The sequence below is a fragment of the Euprymna scolopes genome, chromosome 4 (genome assembly GCF_053919585.1).
Source record: "Euprymna scolopes isolate OS-2025 chromosome 4, ASM5391958v1, whole genome shotgun sequence".
Taxonomy (NCBI): domain Eukaryota; kingdom Metazoa; phylum Mollusca; class Cephalopoda; order Sepiida; family Sepiolidae; genus Euprymna; species Euprymna scolopes.
The window spans coordinates 7,284,840-7,305,801 of NC_136485.1; the positions used below are offsets into that span (position 1 = coordinate 7,284,840).

The 20,962-nt window shown below is 36.6% G+C and overlaps 2 protein-coding genes across 2 annotated transcripts in view; both read right to left on the bottom strand.

Moving 5' to 3' along the window:
• The window catches only part of LOC145272817 (uncharacterized), a 731,987-nt gene that overhangs the window by 490,618 nt on the left and 220,407 nt on the right, over positions 1-20,962 (bottom strand). The window lies entirely within an intron of this gene.
• LOC145266628 (delta-1-pyrroline-5-carboxylate dehydrogenase, mitochondrial-like) overlaps positions 1-20,962 on the bottom strand; it is a 102,645-nt gene that overhangs the window by 46,443 nt on the left and 35,240 nt on the right. The window contains exon 2 of the mRNA XM_080122546.1: positions 8,256-8,475. Within this exon, the coding sequence (XP_079978672.1) occupies positions 8,256-8,475 (220 nt within the window). The remainder of the gene's footprint in view (positions 1-8,255; positions 8,476-20,962) is intronic.

Genomic DNA, 20,962 nt, shown 5'->3' on the forward strand with positions numbered 1-20,962 from the left:
TCAAAAATAAATCTATATGACTTGGGTTCATCAGGTATAATCGAGACTGAAACCAAAACTTATGAAGAATTCTTGATAAAATTATAAAAAAGTAGATTACTAAGGTGCCATCAGCTAAAATCGAAACCAAAACCAAAACTTATGATGGAATTCTTGATAAAATTATTTTTAAAAAATAGATTATTGGAGTGCTATCAGCTATAATCAAAACCAAAACTTATGAAGAATTCTTAGTAAAATTATTTCTTACAAGAAATGGAAGTACATAACAATTAAACAACCCGGATGTAAGTGTGACACAGAAAATAACATGCTATTGTATTAATATATAGATTTAAAAAAAAAAGATTAAAAACTTTTAAGATGACGATAATTTGGATTATTCATCTTTAATATTATTCTCAAAATGTGGTGTTTTTTTTTTAAATATCAAGGCCCAGAGGCCACTCAAGGATAAGGGTTAATGTACATATTGTAGTCATTGGGACATTTGAGTAATAATGGTTTGTAGTGTAAATTTGGTATAATTAGATTTACGAAGACGGTTCACTAAGAATTTGTTTACAATGGACTTGAAGACAATCTTGCAGTTGGTTGGAAAGTAAACCAACAGAACAGAGTTCCACAGGCGGGCAGTTCTAGGAAAGAAGTTTTGTTGATGGAGTCCATGTTTAGTTTTTTTTTTTTACACATGAGGTCACCACTTATCAAGGCCCGGAAGCCACTCGGGGATAAGGGTTATTGTGTGTACAGTAATCAATGGGATAGTATTGTAGTAATCGTTAGTATTGGAGATTTGATAAACGGTCTTACTTAAGGGGGGGGGGCGGTTCACCAGGAACTTGTTTATGTTGTACTTGGAGACATCCAAGTTGTAGTCAGGTGGGAAACAGGCAAACGGAAGAGAGTTCCACAGTCGTGCACTTCTAAGAAAGAAGCTTTGCTCATGGAATCTACACTTTGATTTGTTTTGGCACTGATAGAGAAGAGAAAAAGGGGGCATCACTTTTGGTTATTATAACTTTTGACCTTCTTCAGGTGTAACTTGTCAAACTCTTGAATCTTTCTGTTGAACTCAGGAATCTGCACAGAATTTCAAATGGAACCGTTTATTTAATCTGCCAGAGTAACAGGCTCTTATTCTCTCAGCCATGACAGGATAAGTCTTAAGCAATTTTCTATTGTATTTTTAGTATCGTCTGCACTGAGGATTGAACCTAATAACTCCAGAAGAGTGTGTGTTGCAATCACGTGATTGGATAACATTATTTCACATTTAAATTTTAAAATTTATTTTTAAAGTTGAGCTTAGAATTTATTTTCTTTACTTAGAATTGTTGTCAGCGAGATGAAAAGATGAATAGATGAAGAGAGAGATTTGTTTATTTTTACTTATCGTTCGTGTGAATAAAAATGTAAAGAGAAAGAAAAGGCGAACAGCCGTTTAAAAGAGAAGGTACATAAGTCAGTATGAACATGTGAAAAAAATGTATAGAGACAAAGATACATTATGCAGCATGTGTGCGAAAAAAAACGTACTGTGAAGAAGGAAAGAAAAGGGGTAGAACTGCTAAAAAAGAGGAGTCGACAGCGACAAGCAGATACACCAAGCAGTGACTGTCTGCTGTTCTCATGCATTTGCAGATGATAAATATTACAACAAAAGGAGCCAAGAAAAGAAATGCAAATTTTCCGTTATTTTTAAACAAGATGAATGAAAAATATAATTTGGATCACTGGCAGTAAATATGAGAAAAATTATGGTTCGACATTATGAGAAAAATTATGGTTCGACATTATGAGAAAAATTATGGTTCGACATTATGAGAAAAATTATGGTTCGACATTATGAGAAAAATTATGGTTCGACATTATGAGAAAAATTATGGTTCGACATTATGAGAAAAATTATGGTTCGACATTATGAGAAAAATTATGGTTCGACATTATGAGAAAAATTATGGTTCGACATTATGAGAAAAATTATGGTTCGACATTATGAGAAAAATTATGGTTCGACATTATGAGAAAAACATGAATGAGGACAAGATTTATTGATGCAAACTTGCAACATTGGATGGCAAAAATGGAAGAAATTGCAAAATGAGAACAGTCAAACCATATATAAATTTTTTATTTGAGGGTAAACAGTTACATTTGGTCGCTACAAACAGCCATCTGTTTCAGTCAATGAGAGTTCGTCAGACGACCCTGAACCATTCGACGCCATAGAAAAAAGACTGAGTTCTTCCAAAAAACTATAACTATAAACTGAGTTCTTAAAAAAACACCAAAAAAACCTATAAACTATTTTTAAATTATTTTTTGAAAAGCTCAGTCTTTTTTTTTTCTATGGCGTCGAATGGTTCAGGGTTGTCTGACGAAGTCTCATTGACTGAAACAGATGGCTGTTTGTAGCGACCAAATTTACCTTTGAATAAACAATTTGGAGCAAATTGGTTTAATATTAAAAAGCAAATGTTCCTAATCAAGCGAGAGAAATAAAGTTTATGTTATTCAGAACATCTTGTCCTCAAATGAAAAAGCAAAATATTAAAAAAAATAGAAATATTAAATCGCTAACTTGGCATAGGATGGGTGATATTTAGTGACATTTCAAACTTAAAAATAGATGGTGGTGTGGGGGAAGGGGGATGCCAAAACTTAATAAAAAGAAAAAGGAGATAGAAGAAAGGAAAGGAAAAGAAAAAAAAGAGGAAAGAGAAGAACCGAGAGGCGTAATAGATACAGTATTCTTACATTAGATTTCAGTAAGAAAGGGAGAGGAGTTGACACAATATGGCAAGTTTATAAGTGTCTAAATTTAATATGTCAACAAAAGCAAATGGGTTAATGGGTGGAGGAATAACAAGTAATAAGGAAGGGTTTGTAATAATGCTTACACATACATATTTGTATATATGTCACAAGACATAGCAGGATCTATGCACATACATACACATGTCTGCAGAGAAGTTTTAAAAACTAAAATGAAAATGAAAAAAACTCAAATTAAAAAAATAAGGCGGCTTTATATAAAAGTAAAAAGGATATTTTCTTAGCATAAAATAGGTTTTATTATTTTTTTATTACCGTTTTATCTGTTTGGTAGCAGACATCCTCACTAATCTCTGAACGCATATACCATTCACTGGACAAAGCGGGAGAGGGCAGAGCGGTAGCTCTAGATATATCTAAGGCTTTTGACAGGGTATGATATGAGGGTCTCCTCAGGAAGATTAGATCATACGGTATAACTGGTAGAATACTTAACATAATTAAATCCTTCTTAGATAAGAGAAAAATCTAGGTTGTCCTCAACGGTCGTACATCTAAACAATATGATATAAATGCAGGAGTGCCCCAGGGATCTATCCTTGGACCTCTACTGTTCCTGATATTCATAAATGACCTCCCCGACAAAATTGCCTCTGAGATGGGTATATATGCTGATGACACCACACTATAGCAGGCACGACAGGAAAACAAATGAACATATATCTAAAGTAATGGCAGAAACACTAGAGGATGACCTCCAATCTGTAGTGGAATGGGGATAAAAATGGATGGTCACGTTCAATGCCGCCAAGGCTAAACTGTATTCATTCAATAATTACAAGAAACCTTCCCTACCACCTATAGCAATGGCCAACGACTATCTGAGAGTACGTCTTTCAAGCTCCTTGGCCTAACGTTCACAGGAAACATGAGTTGGAACAATTACATAGAGGGCATTGCCAGGGCCGCTGTGAGGAAGGTGGGCTCCCTCTACCGTGCTAGAAAACTACTAACACCCGAAAGTATCCTGTACCTCTATAAGGCCACCATTCGCCCATGTATGGAGTATTGCTGTCATATTTAGGCTGGTGCATCAGCTACTAGTCTCTCGCTCCTTGACAGGGTTCAAAAGAGAGTCGCAAATCTGATAGGCCCTAAACTGGCATCTAAGCTTCAGCCTCTGTCCCATCGACGAAACGTTGCATCCCTCTGCCTGTTCTACAAGTATTTTAATGGTGAATGCTCTGATGAACTGCAAGCACTTGTGCCCCCACGACGTGAACACCCTCGACAGACCCGACAAGCTGCGAAATCCCACCCCCACACTGTAGAGATCCCTAGATGTAAAAGATCTTTCTACTCCAGTAGTTTCTTCCCCAGAACCGCTAGACTTTGGAATTCCATTCCAGGTCACTGCTTCCCCAACAGTACTGACATGCATAAGTTCAAGTGCAACGTGAACAAACATCTTGCTGCCCAAATCCCTACATAGTACCCAGTAGATGTTTCCCCTGATAAGTGGCAATGTGCCTTGTTTGGGGTGAAAATGTAAAAAAAAACAAAAAAAACAAACAGATAAAACGGTAATAAAAATAAAACATATTTGCTCTGCAATAGTATTGAGCACTCTTCAGGTTTTTACTAATTACCAGTTTTACTAAATATATATATATATATATATATATATATTTAATTAGTTTTTTACTATCTTAATTAAATACCTACAGACACTAGTTTTCGTCCTTTCGGGAATCTTCAGTGCAGGGTGTCACGATTAACACCAGTCGAGAGATTCGAACTCAGCAACACAAGCCATTTCTGGCTCGATTAGCAAAGACTGTATCCATTCGGCTACCATTAACCGCGTGAAATAACGTTGAATTTAAACATTTTAATTTTAAATGGTCTTTACGTCAGTCAGACAGTGATCTAATCGTTATATGATGATCTATGCATAAGAGCTAAATTGACCGACTTTAATTCAACTGAAAGTGCTCAACATTAAGAAACAAAATTTCTTAAATGAGAAAATTTAAAACCTGAAAATGTGAAATGATCAAATTATTTTTATTTACTGTTTTTGTTGTTGTTTCGGACTTGAACAACAATAAAAGTTCATAAAAATGATTTGATCATTTCACAACATTTTCAGGTTTTCAAATTTTCTCATTTAAATTCATAAAAATTCCTACTCTGATAAATATATAAATTTAAATGTATAAATATAATAATAAATATAAATATAATAATAAATATAATAATAACAAATATAAATATAAATTTCATAAAAAATTCCTACTCTGATAAATATATAAATATAATAAATATAAATATAATAAATTTCATAAAAAATTCCTACTCTGATAATTTAAGCAATGTAAAGTCACACATTTTCTTGTCTCGGTAACTGTTTAAACCCGTGTGTGTGGTTGCTTGCTTAAATTTCGCACTTCAAGCAACCACACACATGGATTTAAACAGTTACAGAGATAAGAAAATGTGTGACTTTACATTGCTTAAATTATCAGAGTAGGAATAAAGATTTAAAATTAAATATTAAAAAAATTATTTTTTATTATTACTTCTATTCTTATTATTATATCTTTAATTTTTCATTAATTAAATTGTTATAAAATTTAAAAAAATTTTTAATATTTAATTTTAAATCTTATGTTTATGCAAATTATTGAGTAAAGGCATAACTTTTTTTTTTTATTTTTTTTAGGTTATTTTGTTAAAATGTACATGTAAACAAAATATAATCTTTTTGCTTTATAAATGTACAATTCTTTCTCGTATATCGTTAATAGTTTTTATTCCAGACTATTTCAAGTTTAGTCACTGTATTTGGTGACGAGAAATTTTTTAATTAGTAGGACGCCCAGTGATACCTGGTCATAAAATATGCATAAATATTATATTTTAATTCATACAGAAACTGAAACATTTGCATGCAAGTATTGCTTTTTCCAAACAGTTCACTTCTTGTAAGTAAAAAAAAAAAAAAAAATACTTGAGCTGAGACTGAAACCAAGATCCAAAGATATGAGTTAAATATGATAACCATTAGGCCAGCTTGACACAATCTTTAAAAAGTGTCTTTGAACTTATTTATTAACAAAGAATCTGTAATATAAACGATTCATGCATGCACCAGATAGAAATAACTCCACATACCAAATTTTTAATGTTGACCCCTTAGCAGCCCTTTTTCCAGATTAAAACAGATTAAAAAGGTTTCCACATGTCTGAATACCGTATATACCAAATTTCAAGTCTGTAGATCAAAAATTCTTGTCGTATATAGGTTGTGAAGTGTCCTCACACACATTCTCACTTTTATAGATATACGGATGTTTTTTTCAAATTTGCTGTGAATGATATTATCTGTAAAAATCATCTCAAAGAAAAAGAGACACTCATTAATATGATGGGCTTTATATAAAATTTCAGGTTGTTTTTCACAAAAAAGATCAAAGTTAAATGAACTACATTTTTGCTCTTTTACCAAATTCTGTTTCCGTCTGTTTTTACATGGTTTAAATCTGACTTATTTTATTGACTTACAATTTAACAGAAAAATTTAAAAAATTTTATGAATCATATTACGAATTCAGTGTGTTAGCTGTTGAAATGAATCTTATATGAACAATGTTTTTTTTTTAGGAGTTTTATTTATGTTCAGCTTGAGACACATACTTAAATCATTCGTTGACATCTATGCTGATGACACGACCATCTATGGCAACATATCAAAAGCCGTAAATGACAAAGCTCTCTCTGATTCCCTCTCCTCTGATCTTGAGCGCGTGGTTCAGTGGGGGAAGAGATGACTGGTTACATTTAATGCATCTAAAACCAAGCTCCTAACTTTACATCATCAACACTGTTCCTCATCTAGCATCAATTGAAATGGATGGCTCTCGTCTTGGGGAGGCTTCATGTTTTGACAAGCTCCTGGGTTTGACCTTTACTCCTGATCTGAAATGGAACACGTATATCAAGTCTGTTGCCCAGACAGCTGGGAAAATGGTAGGATCCTTCTACCGCTCCAGAAGATATCTCACTACTGATGCAATTCTCTATCTCTATAAAAGCCAAGTACGTCCAAAGATGGAGTACTGCTGCCACATCTGGGCTGGAGCTTCAAAAAACAGCCTATCCTGCCTTGACAAAGTAAAAAATAGACTTTGTGGCTTAGTGGGGGATGCTCTCTTCTCTTCCCTGCAACCTCTCTCCACAGAAGAGATGTTGCGAGCCTATCTTTGTTTTATCGTTACTTCCATGGCAAGTGCTCATCAGAGCTCCAATCTCTGGTCCCCACCTCGCCAATCTTTCATGATAAACACCCGTCTAACTAAAACCACTGAAAGTAATTTCCCCCACTCTTTATCTGTGCCTAAATTAAAATGTAGATTCCATGAACATAGCTTTTTTCTGAGAAGTGCACGCCTGTGGAATTCTCTTCCATTTGCCTGTTTCCCACCTGACTACAACTTGGACGTCTTCAAGTCCAACATAAACAAATTCCTGATTAATCGCTCCCTTAAGATACTTTATCAAATCTCGAATACCAACTATTATTACGATAATATCCCATTGATTATTGTACACAAAATAACCCTTATCCCCGAGTGGCTTCCAGGCCTTGATAAGCAGTGATCTACATGTTTAAAAAAAAAAAAAAAAAAAAAAAGAAGATAACTTCATAGATAAAAATTGGGGTGGGAAGATGATGGATGTAAGAATCCACCGAGTGTGATCACACCTCCTGCTGATGAGACAATCATTAAGGTGTCCCAATCATTACCAGTCATTTTAATCATGGGAAGTTGCCCTATCTTGTTTAAATCACTATTAATCCCTCGCAACACCCCATCTTCGTTTACTAATTATATCTTGACGATCACTGAGTAGTACTCCGTGTTAATCAATGCAAAGGTGCACATTTGGGACGTATTAAACGGCGATAAAAACAAAAACTATTGTACATTATTATTGAAACTTGGACAAGTCATGCATAAACTGAAGTTTATTTGTACAAAATATGGTTAGAATGTAGAAAGGATCGGGAATATTGATTTCATGCTGGGATTTTTTGTGGAGGAGGGCGTGTATTTTTTGCTCACGAAAAAGACAATTATATTGAAAGACTTCCACAAAGTTATTTTTTAGCTCTGCGAACTTTATGTGAAGAAACTGATTTTGTGCTTAAAGAAAATGGCTATAAACTGACCAGAACAAAATTTCGATGGAATTGCATAGATTTGCATAAAAACATGCCCCTATAAACTGATCAAAACAATATTTCTATGCAATTGCATAGATTTGTGTAAAAACATGTCCCTATAAACTGATCAAAACAATATTTCTATGGAATTAAGTAGATTTGTGGAATTTAAGATTACCTTTTTAAAAATGTTTGATTAAAATTTTTTTTCAAAATCAAGAAAACAATTTTCCAAAAGATAACTTACGGCAACTTGATAACGGACATCATTAGTACGAATTTCCTCATCTCCCACAACCAGAGGAATATCAACTATTTGATCAGCCTGTTTTTTCAAAGCTGCCTCCAAGTCAGTACATTCTTTGCTTCCGGGCAAAAAAGATAAGACTGGTTCATTGACGGCTTTGAAATTCTCCAAAGATGCATCACTGGCGAAGAAACGTTTCCAACAGAACTGGCACACAGGTCTGAAGAAATAAAATGATTGAAATTTCAATAGATTTTCAAACATTTACATCATTCTACAAAGATCAAAAATGGTTAAATCTACAGTCCTTAACAATCTAAGCCCATCATCCTGTTAAAATCAAGTTGCTTTTAAATATACGAATGCATCAATCAGCAAGGCTTTAGAGGGTATTTTGTCAGTTTGTCATGTTCTAGTTTGAAATGGATTGTGTTAGTCCATTACACTCGAGTTGGAAACATTTTAATATTGTATTGTTTCACAAGCTTTGAACTGATATACTGATACATTGTGTTTTCAACTATCAAACCTGGTTAGAGTCATATTTTGTTTTCATTGTCAATTTAAAAGTCACTGTAATTAATGGGTATAGTTTAGAAATTAGGGAAACATTTCCAGAGACAAATGTAGGAGAGGGGCAATGGTTAAACTGTTCTATGAGATGAGCCTACGATTAATCAGAAATTCTGCGGTCACAAAATCGGATGCTTTTCTCTGCTGCTGTTGACAATAGAAAAACAAAACAGGTCTTAATAAAAATGCACAAAAAATGTCCACAGAAGGTAACCAAGTATTTTGATGATTCATTTGCTACAAGTTCTTTGGTGGCAGTTTTTATAAATCGATATTTCTACTTAATTTTTACTTCATTTCTTCCACAATTTATTATTAACTTTCATTCATATTTTCAAATCCATTTCATTCACATTTCATATTTTCAAATCCATTTCATTCACATTTCATATTTTCAAATCCATTTCATTCACATTTCATATTTTCAAATCCATTTCATTCACATTTCATATTTTCAAATCCATTTCATTCACATTTCATATTTTCAAATCCATTTCATTCACATTTCATATTTTCAAATCCATTTCATTTACATTTCATATTTTTGTTTAATTTCTTTTTATTCATTATTTATGATTAATACTTAAATTCTTTTTATATCCTTCATTTTCCATTTATTGTCTGGAAGTAATTAAAATAATAAAATACTATGTTAAGTGGTATATCATGACAAAAGTTCTCAATACAATAAAGTAGGTGTGTTTGCATAATGTTGCCTGGGATAAAGGACTTTACATTTATTTTGTATACAAGAAAAATATTGATGTCCGGGAGTCACAAAAAATATAGTATTATTATCATTAAGTAGTACATCTTATGACAAAAGTGTTCAATACAATAGAGGTATATTTAAATGTTGTGTTGGCTGGGATGTAGTTAGTCTTTATGACTCCTAAATCTGACAAGAAGGTCGGAGGTTACAACAGCTGAAACATTGTGAGAATAACATTCAAGATGAGAACAGTAGCCAGAATAATCAAAATTATCCATATTTATCTATATAAAAAAAAAAAAAAAAAAAAAGCGTAGAAAATTATGCATCAACCCATATTTCAAATCGAAGTTTCATTTCAAATGAAAGTTTATACAAAAAAACCCAAAAAAACTTTGAAGTGTTTAATTTTAACACTTTTCTGACTGAAACGCATGTAAAAAAAAAAAAAAAAAAAAAAAAGATTTTACAATTTTTTTTCAAGTACACTTTTTTCTTTTTTAATGCCAAATAACTTTTTGCACAAAACTTGAATAGAATTTAGAGTTAAACAATTTGAAGCATCTATTTTTTTCTCAGTAATCTTTATATTTTTAATCTTTATTAATAATAACAAACTTATTCATAAACAGAAACAAGATCGATTCTGCAAAAAACTTTGCAAGATGGGCTGAAAATCTTGTGACCTTCGTCAACAACAACAACAACGGCAAAAGCACAGCTTTGTAAAATATCAGGTTACGACGATACTTGATTTTGTGCCACAATCTTCTCTATCAGAAATGTGAGTGGCCAATGGTACCAAAAATCTGAAATATAGGTGAATTTCTCAACTTGGAGGCCATGCCACATCCCTTTCATTAATTTCCCAATATTATTCCACCATCATGTATGTCGAATTTAATATAAAATAATCCTGTAATAGCAGTTAACAAGTAAACAAAAAAGAATTTTGCTATAGTAGATAAATTCTGTGCATTTTTTTCCCTTAAAGTCTGAACTGTACGTTCTAAAAAAAAACAATTCTTCGATAAAGGTCAAAGCACATATCTATATATATAAAAGCGAAAGTGTTTGTATGTATGTATGTTTGTATGCCTGGCAAAAACTTTCGACACGGGTCACAAATTTTCGCCAGATAGGTATCATTTTAAAGTTCCAACCTTCGCCCGACAAATATCGAAAAATTGGCCCAAAACATTAATTCCTTCACCCTAAAATCATCAGTTTTGTACAGGGAGGGTGTAGCAAAAACCGTCCTCTCATGACAAGTTCGCTTCTACGCATGCACAAATGATGTCGGAACATGATTTAGTTTAAATATTAAAAAAAAAAAAAACAACCCAATTTTGTCAACGTCGTCTTAGCTCAGTTCCTTAGAGGGTGGCATCATTATCTAAAGGTTGTAAGTTCGAATCGTGGTGTGAGGTGTCTTTTTTTCTTTTTTTTTTCGATTTAATTTTTAATATTGAAGCAATGTTATTTAAGCCATTTTTCACGTTTTTTTTTGTTTTTATGTTTCAGATTTTTTAAAAGTTTTAACGCTCGTTTTTCCGTTTTCTTTTTCCATCATATTCGCGTTTTTTTTTGTTTTTTTTTTCCGATTTTTACATTTAACATCGTTCATTTGCCTTACGTTGTTTTTTTTTTGGTGTTTTTTTCGATTTTTTTTAAGTTTTAACATTTTTTAATTTAATATTTAAAAATATTTACTTCGCTTATTCTTATGTTTTGATGGAGTGGAGGTTAGCGTTTAATCTTTAAAAAACGGAAGTTGACGAAATCACACGAATTCCAGGGTAGCGAAAATTCAGCTTTTTCCTGGCAATACTTCAAGCAGAAGAGAAGTGAAAGTTGTTCCTCATTTTAGCCCCATTGAGAGCAGGTAACACACATAATATATAGCACAGACGTTTGATATACACACAAGGGGCCTTCAATAAGTTTGCAAACTTGTTTGGTACAGGCAATTAAAATTGCCGCAAACTCTTGAAAATTCAGTATATTATTACTATACATACTATCAGATGACTGACCAATTTTTATGATTTCACGTTCAAATAAACTACAGCAGGAATTGGAATACACCCTACTAAAGCCTGATTGTCACAGCTGACGAATTTAAAAAATGCAATTTGGATGTGAAAACACAGAAGTACGGTATGCAATAAATATTCTGTTTTAAACTTGGAAAAACCGCTGCAAAAACGTATGGAATGCCTCATACTGCTTTTGGGCCATCTTGCATAAATCGAACATAAGTTTTTGAGTGGCATAAGAAATTCAAGGAAGGTAGGAAATCTGTGAGGTATAATGAGAGGTGTGGGAGGAGTAAGGAAGTCAGAACATCAGAGTTGATTCACCGAATAAAGAATTTCATAAGGACCATTGTGTGTCTATAGAGACAATACAGTTTGATGTCAGTGTGGGAACTGTCACAAAAATTATGAAGAACTAAAAATGCAGAAGATTTATGAAATTTATCCCAAAGGTGCTCAAAAGCTCATAAAGAAAGACGTCATTACAGCAGGAAGAAAGTCGAGCTGATCAATTCAGATCTCACAGTTTTTGATGCTCTGGTGACCTGCGATGAAAGCTGGATCTACTGCTATGACCCAGAAACCAAGAAACAGTTCTCAGTGGAAGTTCTCCCAGACCCCAAAAAAGCCGACAGAGCAAATCCACCTAGAAACTTATGATCCTTTTTTTTTTTTGACAGCACAGGCATCATCTACATGCACTGGGTTCCCACTAGACAGACAATCAACAAGGAATACTACTAATACACTAACTGACCCATTAAATTATCGCCCTATTAGCCTCCTCCCACTTTTTGCCAAAATATTTGAGACCTTAATTAACCATGCTCTAGTCCAGCACCTTACAGATGCTAAGCTTCTGACCGACCATCAATATGGATTTAGACAAGCCCGTTCCACGGCAGACATCCTCACTGTAATCTCTGAACGCATATACCATTCACTGGACAAAGCGGGAGAGGGCAGAGCGGTAGCTCTAGATATATCTAAGGCTTTTGACAGGGTATGGCATGAGGGTCTCCTCAGGAAGATTAGATCTTACGGTATCACTGGTAGAATACTTAACATAATTAAATCCTTCTTAGATAAGAGAAAAATCCAGGTTGTCCTCGACGGTCGTACGTCTAAACAATATAAATGCGGGAGTGCCCCAGGGATCTATCCTTGGTCCTCTGCTGTTCCTGATATTCATAAATGACCTCCCCGATAAAATTGCCTCTGAGATGGGTATATATGCTGATGACACCACACTCTATAGCAGGCACGACAGGAAAACAAATAAACATATATCTAAAGTAATGGCAGAAACACTAGAGGATGACCTCAAATCAGTAGTGGAATGGGGACAAAAATGGATGGTAACGTTCAATGCCACCAAGACAAAACTGGTTTCATTCAATAATTACAGGAAACCTTCTCTACCACCTATAGCAATGGCCAACAACTCTTTAGCTGAGAGTACGTCTTTCAAGCTCCTTGGCCTAATGTTCACAGGAAACATGAGCTGGAACAATTACATCGAGGGCATTGCCAGGGCCGCTGCGAGGAAGGTGGGCTCTCTCTACCGTGCTAGAAAACTTCTAACACCCGAAAGTATCCTGTATCTCTATAAGGCCACTATTCGCCTATGTATGGAGTATTGCTGTCATATTTGGGCCGGTGCATCGGCTACTAGTCTCTCTCTCCTTGACAGGGTTCAAAAGAGAGTCGCAAATCTGATAGGCCCTAAACTGGCATCAAAACGTCAGCCTCTGTCCCATCGTCGAAACGTTGCATCCCTCTGCCTGTTCTACAAGTATTATAATGGTGAATGCTCTGAAGAACTGCAAGCACTTGTGCCCCCACGACGTGAACACCCTCGACAGACCCGACAAGCTGCAAAATCCCACCCCCACACTGTAGAGATCCCTAGATGTAAAAGATCTTTCTACTCCAGTAGTTTCTTCCCCAGAACTGCTAGACTTTGGAATTCCATTCCAGGTCACTGCTTCCCCAACTGTACTGACATGCATAAGTTCAAGTGCAACGTGAACCAACATCTCGCTGCCCTAATCCCTACATAGTGCCCCAGTAGATGTTTCCCCTGATAGTAGCCCCCTACACCAAAGTGGCAATGTGCCTTATTTGGGGTGAAAATGTAATAAAAAAAAAAAAAAAAAAAAAAAAAAAAACCTAGACAATCAACAAGGAATACTACGTTAAGGTTTTAAGAGAGTTCATGAAGAGATTCCGTTTATCAACAAATAATTTTTTTTAATCCTGAATTTTTCATTAAAACTTATGAATTAACCTTAAGTTTAAATTTGATAATGAAAACGTTTAAATTATATAAAAAAAAAAATTAAAAAAAAAAAAAATGAAATAATGCACACCTGATTTAATTCTATTATCGATACAGAAGAATTGGCCTTCGGGACAAAATCAAAGTGTAGTATCTGTTCTTCAGATGCTACACTTCAATTTCTTGTTCTCTGTCAGTGGAGGAGAAATCCTTCACGACTGAGATAATTTTTATTTTTGTTCCTTTTCACCACGTTAAAAAACGACCCTGGTGTCTAACTGTCCTGTGGGGAGGCATTGTAAATAGGAAAACTGATTCATAATGATTGGATGTTTCAAGCTGAATTTAAAGTTAGAAATTTTTTTAGAAACTCTGGCTAGAAAGTTGGGTGTTTGTTTACATAGGTGATCTTTTAAACCAACACATTTCAGGTGAAAACATTACATACTTGTGTGTTATGTTATTTGTAATTTTTTCAATTTAAACTAATTTGGTCATGACACGTATGTACGTAATGTTTTCATCTGAAATGCATTGGTTTAAAAAGTTATTTCAGTTTAGTATTTAATAATTCGCTGCTTAAGATATTTTCATGAGTTCATCTTAGGTGATTAGCAATAAACTATGCCCTTCTTAAAAGAAGAAGGCAAAGTCTAGGAGGGTGGACCTCCTATAACAGTACAAAACCAAAGCCATACCTCAGTCAATAACGAAAATGTCATTGCAGCAATAGCCTATACTCTGTTAGCTTTGGTGCCAAGAGTAAACCCTAACCAACTGAGCTGTCGTTACTAATTTTTGTTTTAGATTTATATCTACTCGGGTAAAAAAAAAAAAAAAAAAAGAAAAGGTTTTTAGAATAATTAGATGACTTTCTTTATGACTTTGCAACTGCAAGAAAATAGCTCGTCAACTCCACATGCCATTGTAGTCGGATTAGGAGATTTAGGAAAAAGTGAGACTTGTAAAAAGGCTGGAAACCAGGGTTAGATATTTTGGAATTGTAGGAGTCAAACATTATATCGCCTGGTTGTAACCGCAGATTAACTATGTTATTATCTATAACACTGTAGATTCTATGTGAATGTTTAGTCGGATTAATTTGTAATTCATTTGATTTTTGGTCCCCAAACAAAAGGAGGGTGAACCTGTCAATTCACCCTTGTCCGTTCGTCTGCCCTTTTGTTAATTTTTTTAAATTTCGCACAAACATTAAACATGATATGAGTAAAAAAGTAACAGAATGGATTTTCTGGGAAAATTCTGGTTGCTCCTAAAGGGGTGCCTTTCGGGTTAAAATGGCTAAAAATGACACTTTTGTGCTTATTAAAAAAAAAAATTGATGCCTTGGAATTTTATAAAACTTTCTGAAAAGTTGTAACTAACTGATTTCTATATAATTTTGTTTGTCTATACTTCATGATAAACTCTTGGGTGCGCCCCACGGGCTCTTTTAGGGCTAAACACTCATTTTTTGGGACTATTTTACCATCTTTGTTCAAAATCTTCTGTGTATGTCTATTTAGCATTTTAGCATGGTGCTGAACTCAAATTTACATATGTTAAGGCGTTGGGGACTTTTGGGGCTAAATGAGGTGTGGGGGGGGGGGCAAATGATGGACTTAGTCGTTTCTTTTTTAGCATGGTGCAGAACTCAAATTTACATATGTTAAGGCGTTGGGGACTTTTGGGACTAAATGAGGTGTGGGGGGGGGGGCAAATGATGGACTTAGTCGTTTCTTTTTTAGCATGGTGCAGAACTCAAATTTACATATGTTAAGGCGTTGGGGACTTTTGGGACTAAATGAGGTGTGGGAGGGGGCAAATGATGGACTTAGTCGTTTCTTTTTTAGCATGGTGCAGAACTCAAATTTACATATGTTAAGGCGTTGGGGACTTTTGGGACTAAATGAGGTGTGGGGAGGGGCAAATGATGGACTTAGTCGTTTCTTTTTTAGCATGGTGCAGAACTCAAATTTACATATGTTAAGGCGTTGGGGACTTTTGGGACTAAATGAGGTGTGGGGAGGGGCAAATGATGGACTTAGTCGTTTCTTTTTTAGCATGGTGCAGAACTCAAATTTACAATGTTAAGGCGTTGGGGACTTTTGGGACTAAATGAGGTGTGGGGGGGGGCAAATGATGGACTTAGTCGTTTCTTTTTTAGCATGGTGCTGAACTCAAATTTACATATGTTAAGGCGTTGGGGACTTTTGGGACTAAATGAGGTGTGGGGGGGGGGGCAAATGATGGACTTAGTCGTTTCTTTTTTAGCATGGTGCAGAACTCAAATTTACATATGTTAAGGCGTTGGGGACTTTTGGGACTAAATGAGGTGTGGGGGGGGGCAAATGATGGACTTAGTCGTTTCTTTTTTAGCATGGTGCAGAACTCAAATTTACATATGTTAAGGCGTTGGGGACTTTTGGGACTAAATGAGGTGTGGGGGGGGGGGCAAATGATGGACTTAGTCGTTTCTTTTTTAGCATGGTGCAGAACTCAAATTTACATATGTTAAGGCGTTGGGGACTTTTGGGACTAAATGAGGTGTGGGGGGGGGCAAATGATGGACTTAGTCGTTTCTTTTTTAGCATGGTGCAGAACTCAAATTTACATATGTTAAGGCGTTGGGGACTTTTGGGACTAAATGAGGTGTGGGGGGGGGCAAATGATGGACTTAGTCGTTTCTTTTTTAGCATGGTGCTGAACTCAAATTTACATATGTTAAGGCGTTGGGGACTTTTGGGACTAAATGAGGTGTGGGGGGGGGGGGCAAATGATGGACTTAGTCGTTTCTTTTTTAGCATGGTGCAGAACTCAAATTTACATATGTTAAGGCGTTGGGGACTTTTGGGACTAAATGAGGTGTGGGGGGGGGCAAATGATGGACTTTGTCGTTTCATTTTAGCATGGTGCAGAACTCAAATTTACATATGTTAAGGCGTTGGGGACTTTTGGGACTAAATGAGGTGTGGGGGGGGGGCAAATGATGGACTTAGTCGTTTCTTTTTTAGCATGGTGCTGAACTCAAATTTACATATGTTAAGGCGTTGGGGACTTTTGGGACTAAATGAGGTGTGGGGGGGGGCAAATGATGGACTTAGTCGTTTCTTTTTTAGCATGGTGCTGAACTCAAATTTACATATGTTAAGGCGTTGGGGACTTTTGGGACTAAATGAGGTGTGGGGGGGGGCAAATGATGGACTTAGTCGTTTCTTTTTTAGCATGGTGCTGAACTCAAATTTACATATGTTAAGGCGTTGGGGACTTTTGGGACTAAATGAGGTGTGGGGGGGGGCAAATGATGGACTTAGTCGTTTCTTTTTTAGCATGGTGCAGAACTCAAATTTACATATGTTAAGGCGTTGGGGACTTTTGGGACTAAATGAGGTGTGGGAGGGGGCAAATGATGGACTTAGTCGTTTCTTTTTTAGCATGGTGCTGAACTCAAATTTACATATGTTAAGGCGTTGGGGACTTTTGGGACTAAATGAGGTGTGGGGAGGGGCAAATGATGGACTTAGTCGTTTCTTTTTTAGCATGGTGCAGAACTCAAATTTACATATGTTAAGGCGTTGGGGACTTTTGGGACTAAATGAGGTGTGGGGGGGGGCAAATGATGGACTTAGTCGTTTCTTTTTTAGCATGGTGCAGAACTCAAATTTACATATGTTAAGGCGTTGGGGACTTTTGGGACTAAATGAGGTGTGGGGGGGGGCAAATGATGGACTTAGTCGTTTCTTTTTTAGCAGGGTGCTGAACTCAAATTTACATATGTTAAGGCGTTGGGGACTTTTGGGACTAAATGAGGTGTGGGAGGGGGCAAATGATGGACTTAGTCGTTTCTTTTTTAGCATGGTGCTGAACTCAAATTTACATATGTTAAGGCGTTGGGGACTTTTGGGACTAAATGAGGTGTGGGGGGGGGCAAATGATGGACTTAGTCGTTTCTTTTTTAGCATGGTGCTGAACTCAAATTTACATATGTTAAGGCGTTGGGGACTTTTGGGACTAAATGAGGTGTGGGGAGGGGCAAATGATGGACTTAGTCGTTTCTTTTTTAGCATGGTGCAGAACTCAAATTTACATATGTTAAGGCGTTGGGGACTTTTGGGACTAAATGAGGTGTGGGGGGGGGCAAATGATGGACTTAGTCGTTTCTTTTTTAGCATGGTGCTGAACTCAAATTTACATATGTTAAGGCGTTGGGGACTTTTGGGACTAAATGAGGTGTGGGGGGGGCAAATGATGGACTTAGTCGTTTCTTTTTTAGCATGGTGCAGAACTCAAATTTACATATGTTAAGGCGTTGGGGACTTTTGGGACTAAATGAGGTGTGGGGAGGGGCAAATGATGGACTTAGTCGTTTCTTTTTTAGCATGGTGCTGAACTCAAATTTACATATGTTAAGGCGTTGGGGACTTTTGGGACTAAATGAGGTGTGGGGGGGGGCAAATGATGGACTTAGTCGTTTCTTTTTTAGCATGGTGCTGAACTCAAATTTACATATGTTAAGGCGTTGGGGACTTTTGGGACTAAATGAGGTGTGGGGGGGGGGCAAATGATGGACTTAGTCGTTTCTTTTTTAGCATGGTGCAGAACTCAAATTTACATATGTTAAGGCGTTGGGGACTTTTGGGACTAAATGAGGTGTGGGGGGGGGGGGGCAAATGATGGACTTAGTCGTTTCTTTTTTAGCATGGTGCTGAACTCAAATTTACATATGTTAAGGCGTTGGGGACTTTTGGGACTAAATGAGGTGTGGGAGGGGGCAAATGATGGACTTAGTCGTTTCTTTTTTAGCATGGTGCTGAACTCAAATTTACATATGTTAAGGCGTTGGGGACTTTTGGGACTAAATGAGGTGTGGGGGGGGGGGCAAATGATGGACTTAGTCGTTTCTTTTTTAGCATGGTGCTGAACTCAAATTTACATATGTTAAGGCGTTGGGGACTTTTGGGACTAAATGAGGTGTGGGGAGGGGCAAATGATGGACTTAGTCGTTTCTTTTTTAGCATGGTGCAGAACTCAAATTTACATATGTTAAGGCGTTGGGGACTTTTGGGACTAAATGAGGTGTGGGGGGGGGCAAATGATGGACTTAGTCGTTTCTTTTTTAGCATGGTGCAGAACTCAAATTTACATATGTTAAGGCGTTGGGGACTTTTGGGACTAAATGAGGTGTGGGGGGGGGCAAATGATGGACTTAGTCGTTTCTTTTTTAGCATGGTGCAGAACTCAAATTTACATATGTTAAGGCGTTGGGGACTTTTGGGACTAAATGAGGTGTGGGGGGGGCAAATGATGGACTTAGTCGTTTCTTTTTTAGCATGGTGCAGAACTCAAATTTACATATGTTAAGGCGTTGGGGACTTTTGGGACTAAATGAGGTGTGGGGGGGGGCAAATGATGGACTTAGTCGTTTCTTTTTTAGCATGGTGCTGAACTCAAATTTACATATGTTAAGGCGTTGGGGACTTTTGGGACTAAATGAGGTGTGGGGGGGGGCAAATGATGGACTTAGTCGTTTCTTTTTTAGCATGGTGCTGAACTCAAATTTACATATGTTAAGGCGTTGGGGACTTTTGGGACTAAATGAGGTGTGGGGGGGGGGCAAATGATGGACTTAGTCGTTTCTTTTTTAGCATGGTGCTGAACTCAAATTTACATATGTTAAGGCGTTGGGGACTTTTGGGACTAAATGAGGTGTGGGGAGGGGCAAATGATGGACTTAGTCGTTTCTTTTTTAGCATGGTGCAGAACTCAAATTTACATATGTTAAGGCGTTGGGGACTTTTGGGATTAAATGAGGTGTGGGGGGGGGGGCAAATGATGGACTTAGTCGTTTCTTTTTTAGCATGGTGCAGAACTCAAATTTACATATGTTAAGGCGTTGGGGACTTTTGGGACTAAATGAGGTGTGGGGAGGGGCAAATGATGGACTTAGTCGTTTCTTTTTTAGCATGGTGCAGAACTCAAATTTACATATGTTAAGGCGTTGGGGACTTTTGGGACTAAATGAGGTGTGGGGGGGGGCAAATGATGGACTTAGTCGTTTCTTTTTTAGCATGGTGCAGAACTCAAATTTACATATGTTAAGGCGTTGGGGACTTTTGGGACTAAATGAGGTGTGGGGGGGGGCAAATGATGGACTTAGTCGTTTCTTTTTTAGCATGGTGCAGAACTCAAATTTACATATGTTAAGGCGTTGGGGACTTTTGGGACTAAATGAGGTGTGGGGGGGGGCAAATGATGGACTTAGTCGTTTCTTTTTTAGCATGGTGCAGAACTCAAATTTACATATGTTAAGGCGTTGGGGACTTTTGGGACTAAATGAGGTGTGGGGGGGGGCAAATGATGGACTTAGTCGTTTCTTTTTTAGCATGGTGCTGAACTCAAATTTACATATGTTAAGGCGTTGGGGACTTTTGGGACTAAATGAGGTGTGGGGGGGGCAAATGATGGACTTAGTCGTTTCTTTTTTAGCATGGTGCTGAACTCAAATTTACATATGTTAAGGCGTTGGGGACTTTTGGGACTAAATGAGGTGTGGGGGGGGGCAAATGATGGACTTAGTCGTTTCTTTTTTAGCATGGTGCTGAACTCAAATTTACATATGTTAAGGCGTTGGGGACTTTTGGGACTAAATGAGGTGTGGGGAGGGGCAAATGATGGACTTAGTCGTTTCTTTTTTAGCATGGTGCAGAACTCAAATTTACATATGTTAAGGCGTTGGGGACTTTTGGGATTAAATGAGGTGTGGGGGGGGGCAAATGATGGACTTAGTCGTTTCTTTTTTAGCATGGTGCAGAACTCAAATTTACATATGTTAAGGCGTTGGGGACTTTTGGGACTAAATGAGGTGTGGGGGGGGGCAAATGATGGACTTAGTCGTTTCTTTTTTAGCATGGTGCTGAACTCAAATTTACATATGTTAAGGCGTTGGGGACTTTTGGGACTAAATGAGGTGTGGGGAGGGGCAAATGATGGACTTAGTCGTTTCTTTTTTAGCATGGTGCAGAACTCAAATTTACATATGTTAAGGCGTTGGGGACTTTTGGGACTAAATGAGGTGTGGGGGGGGGGCAAATGATGGACTTAG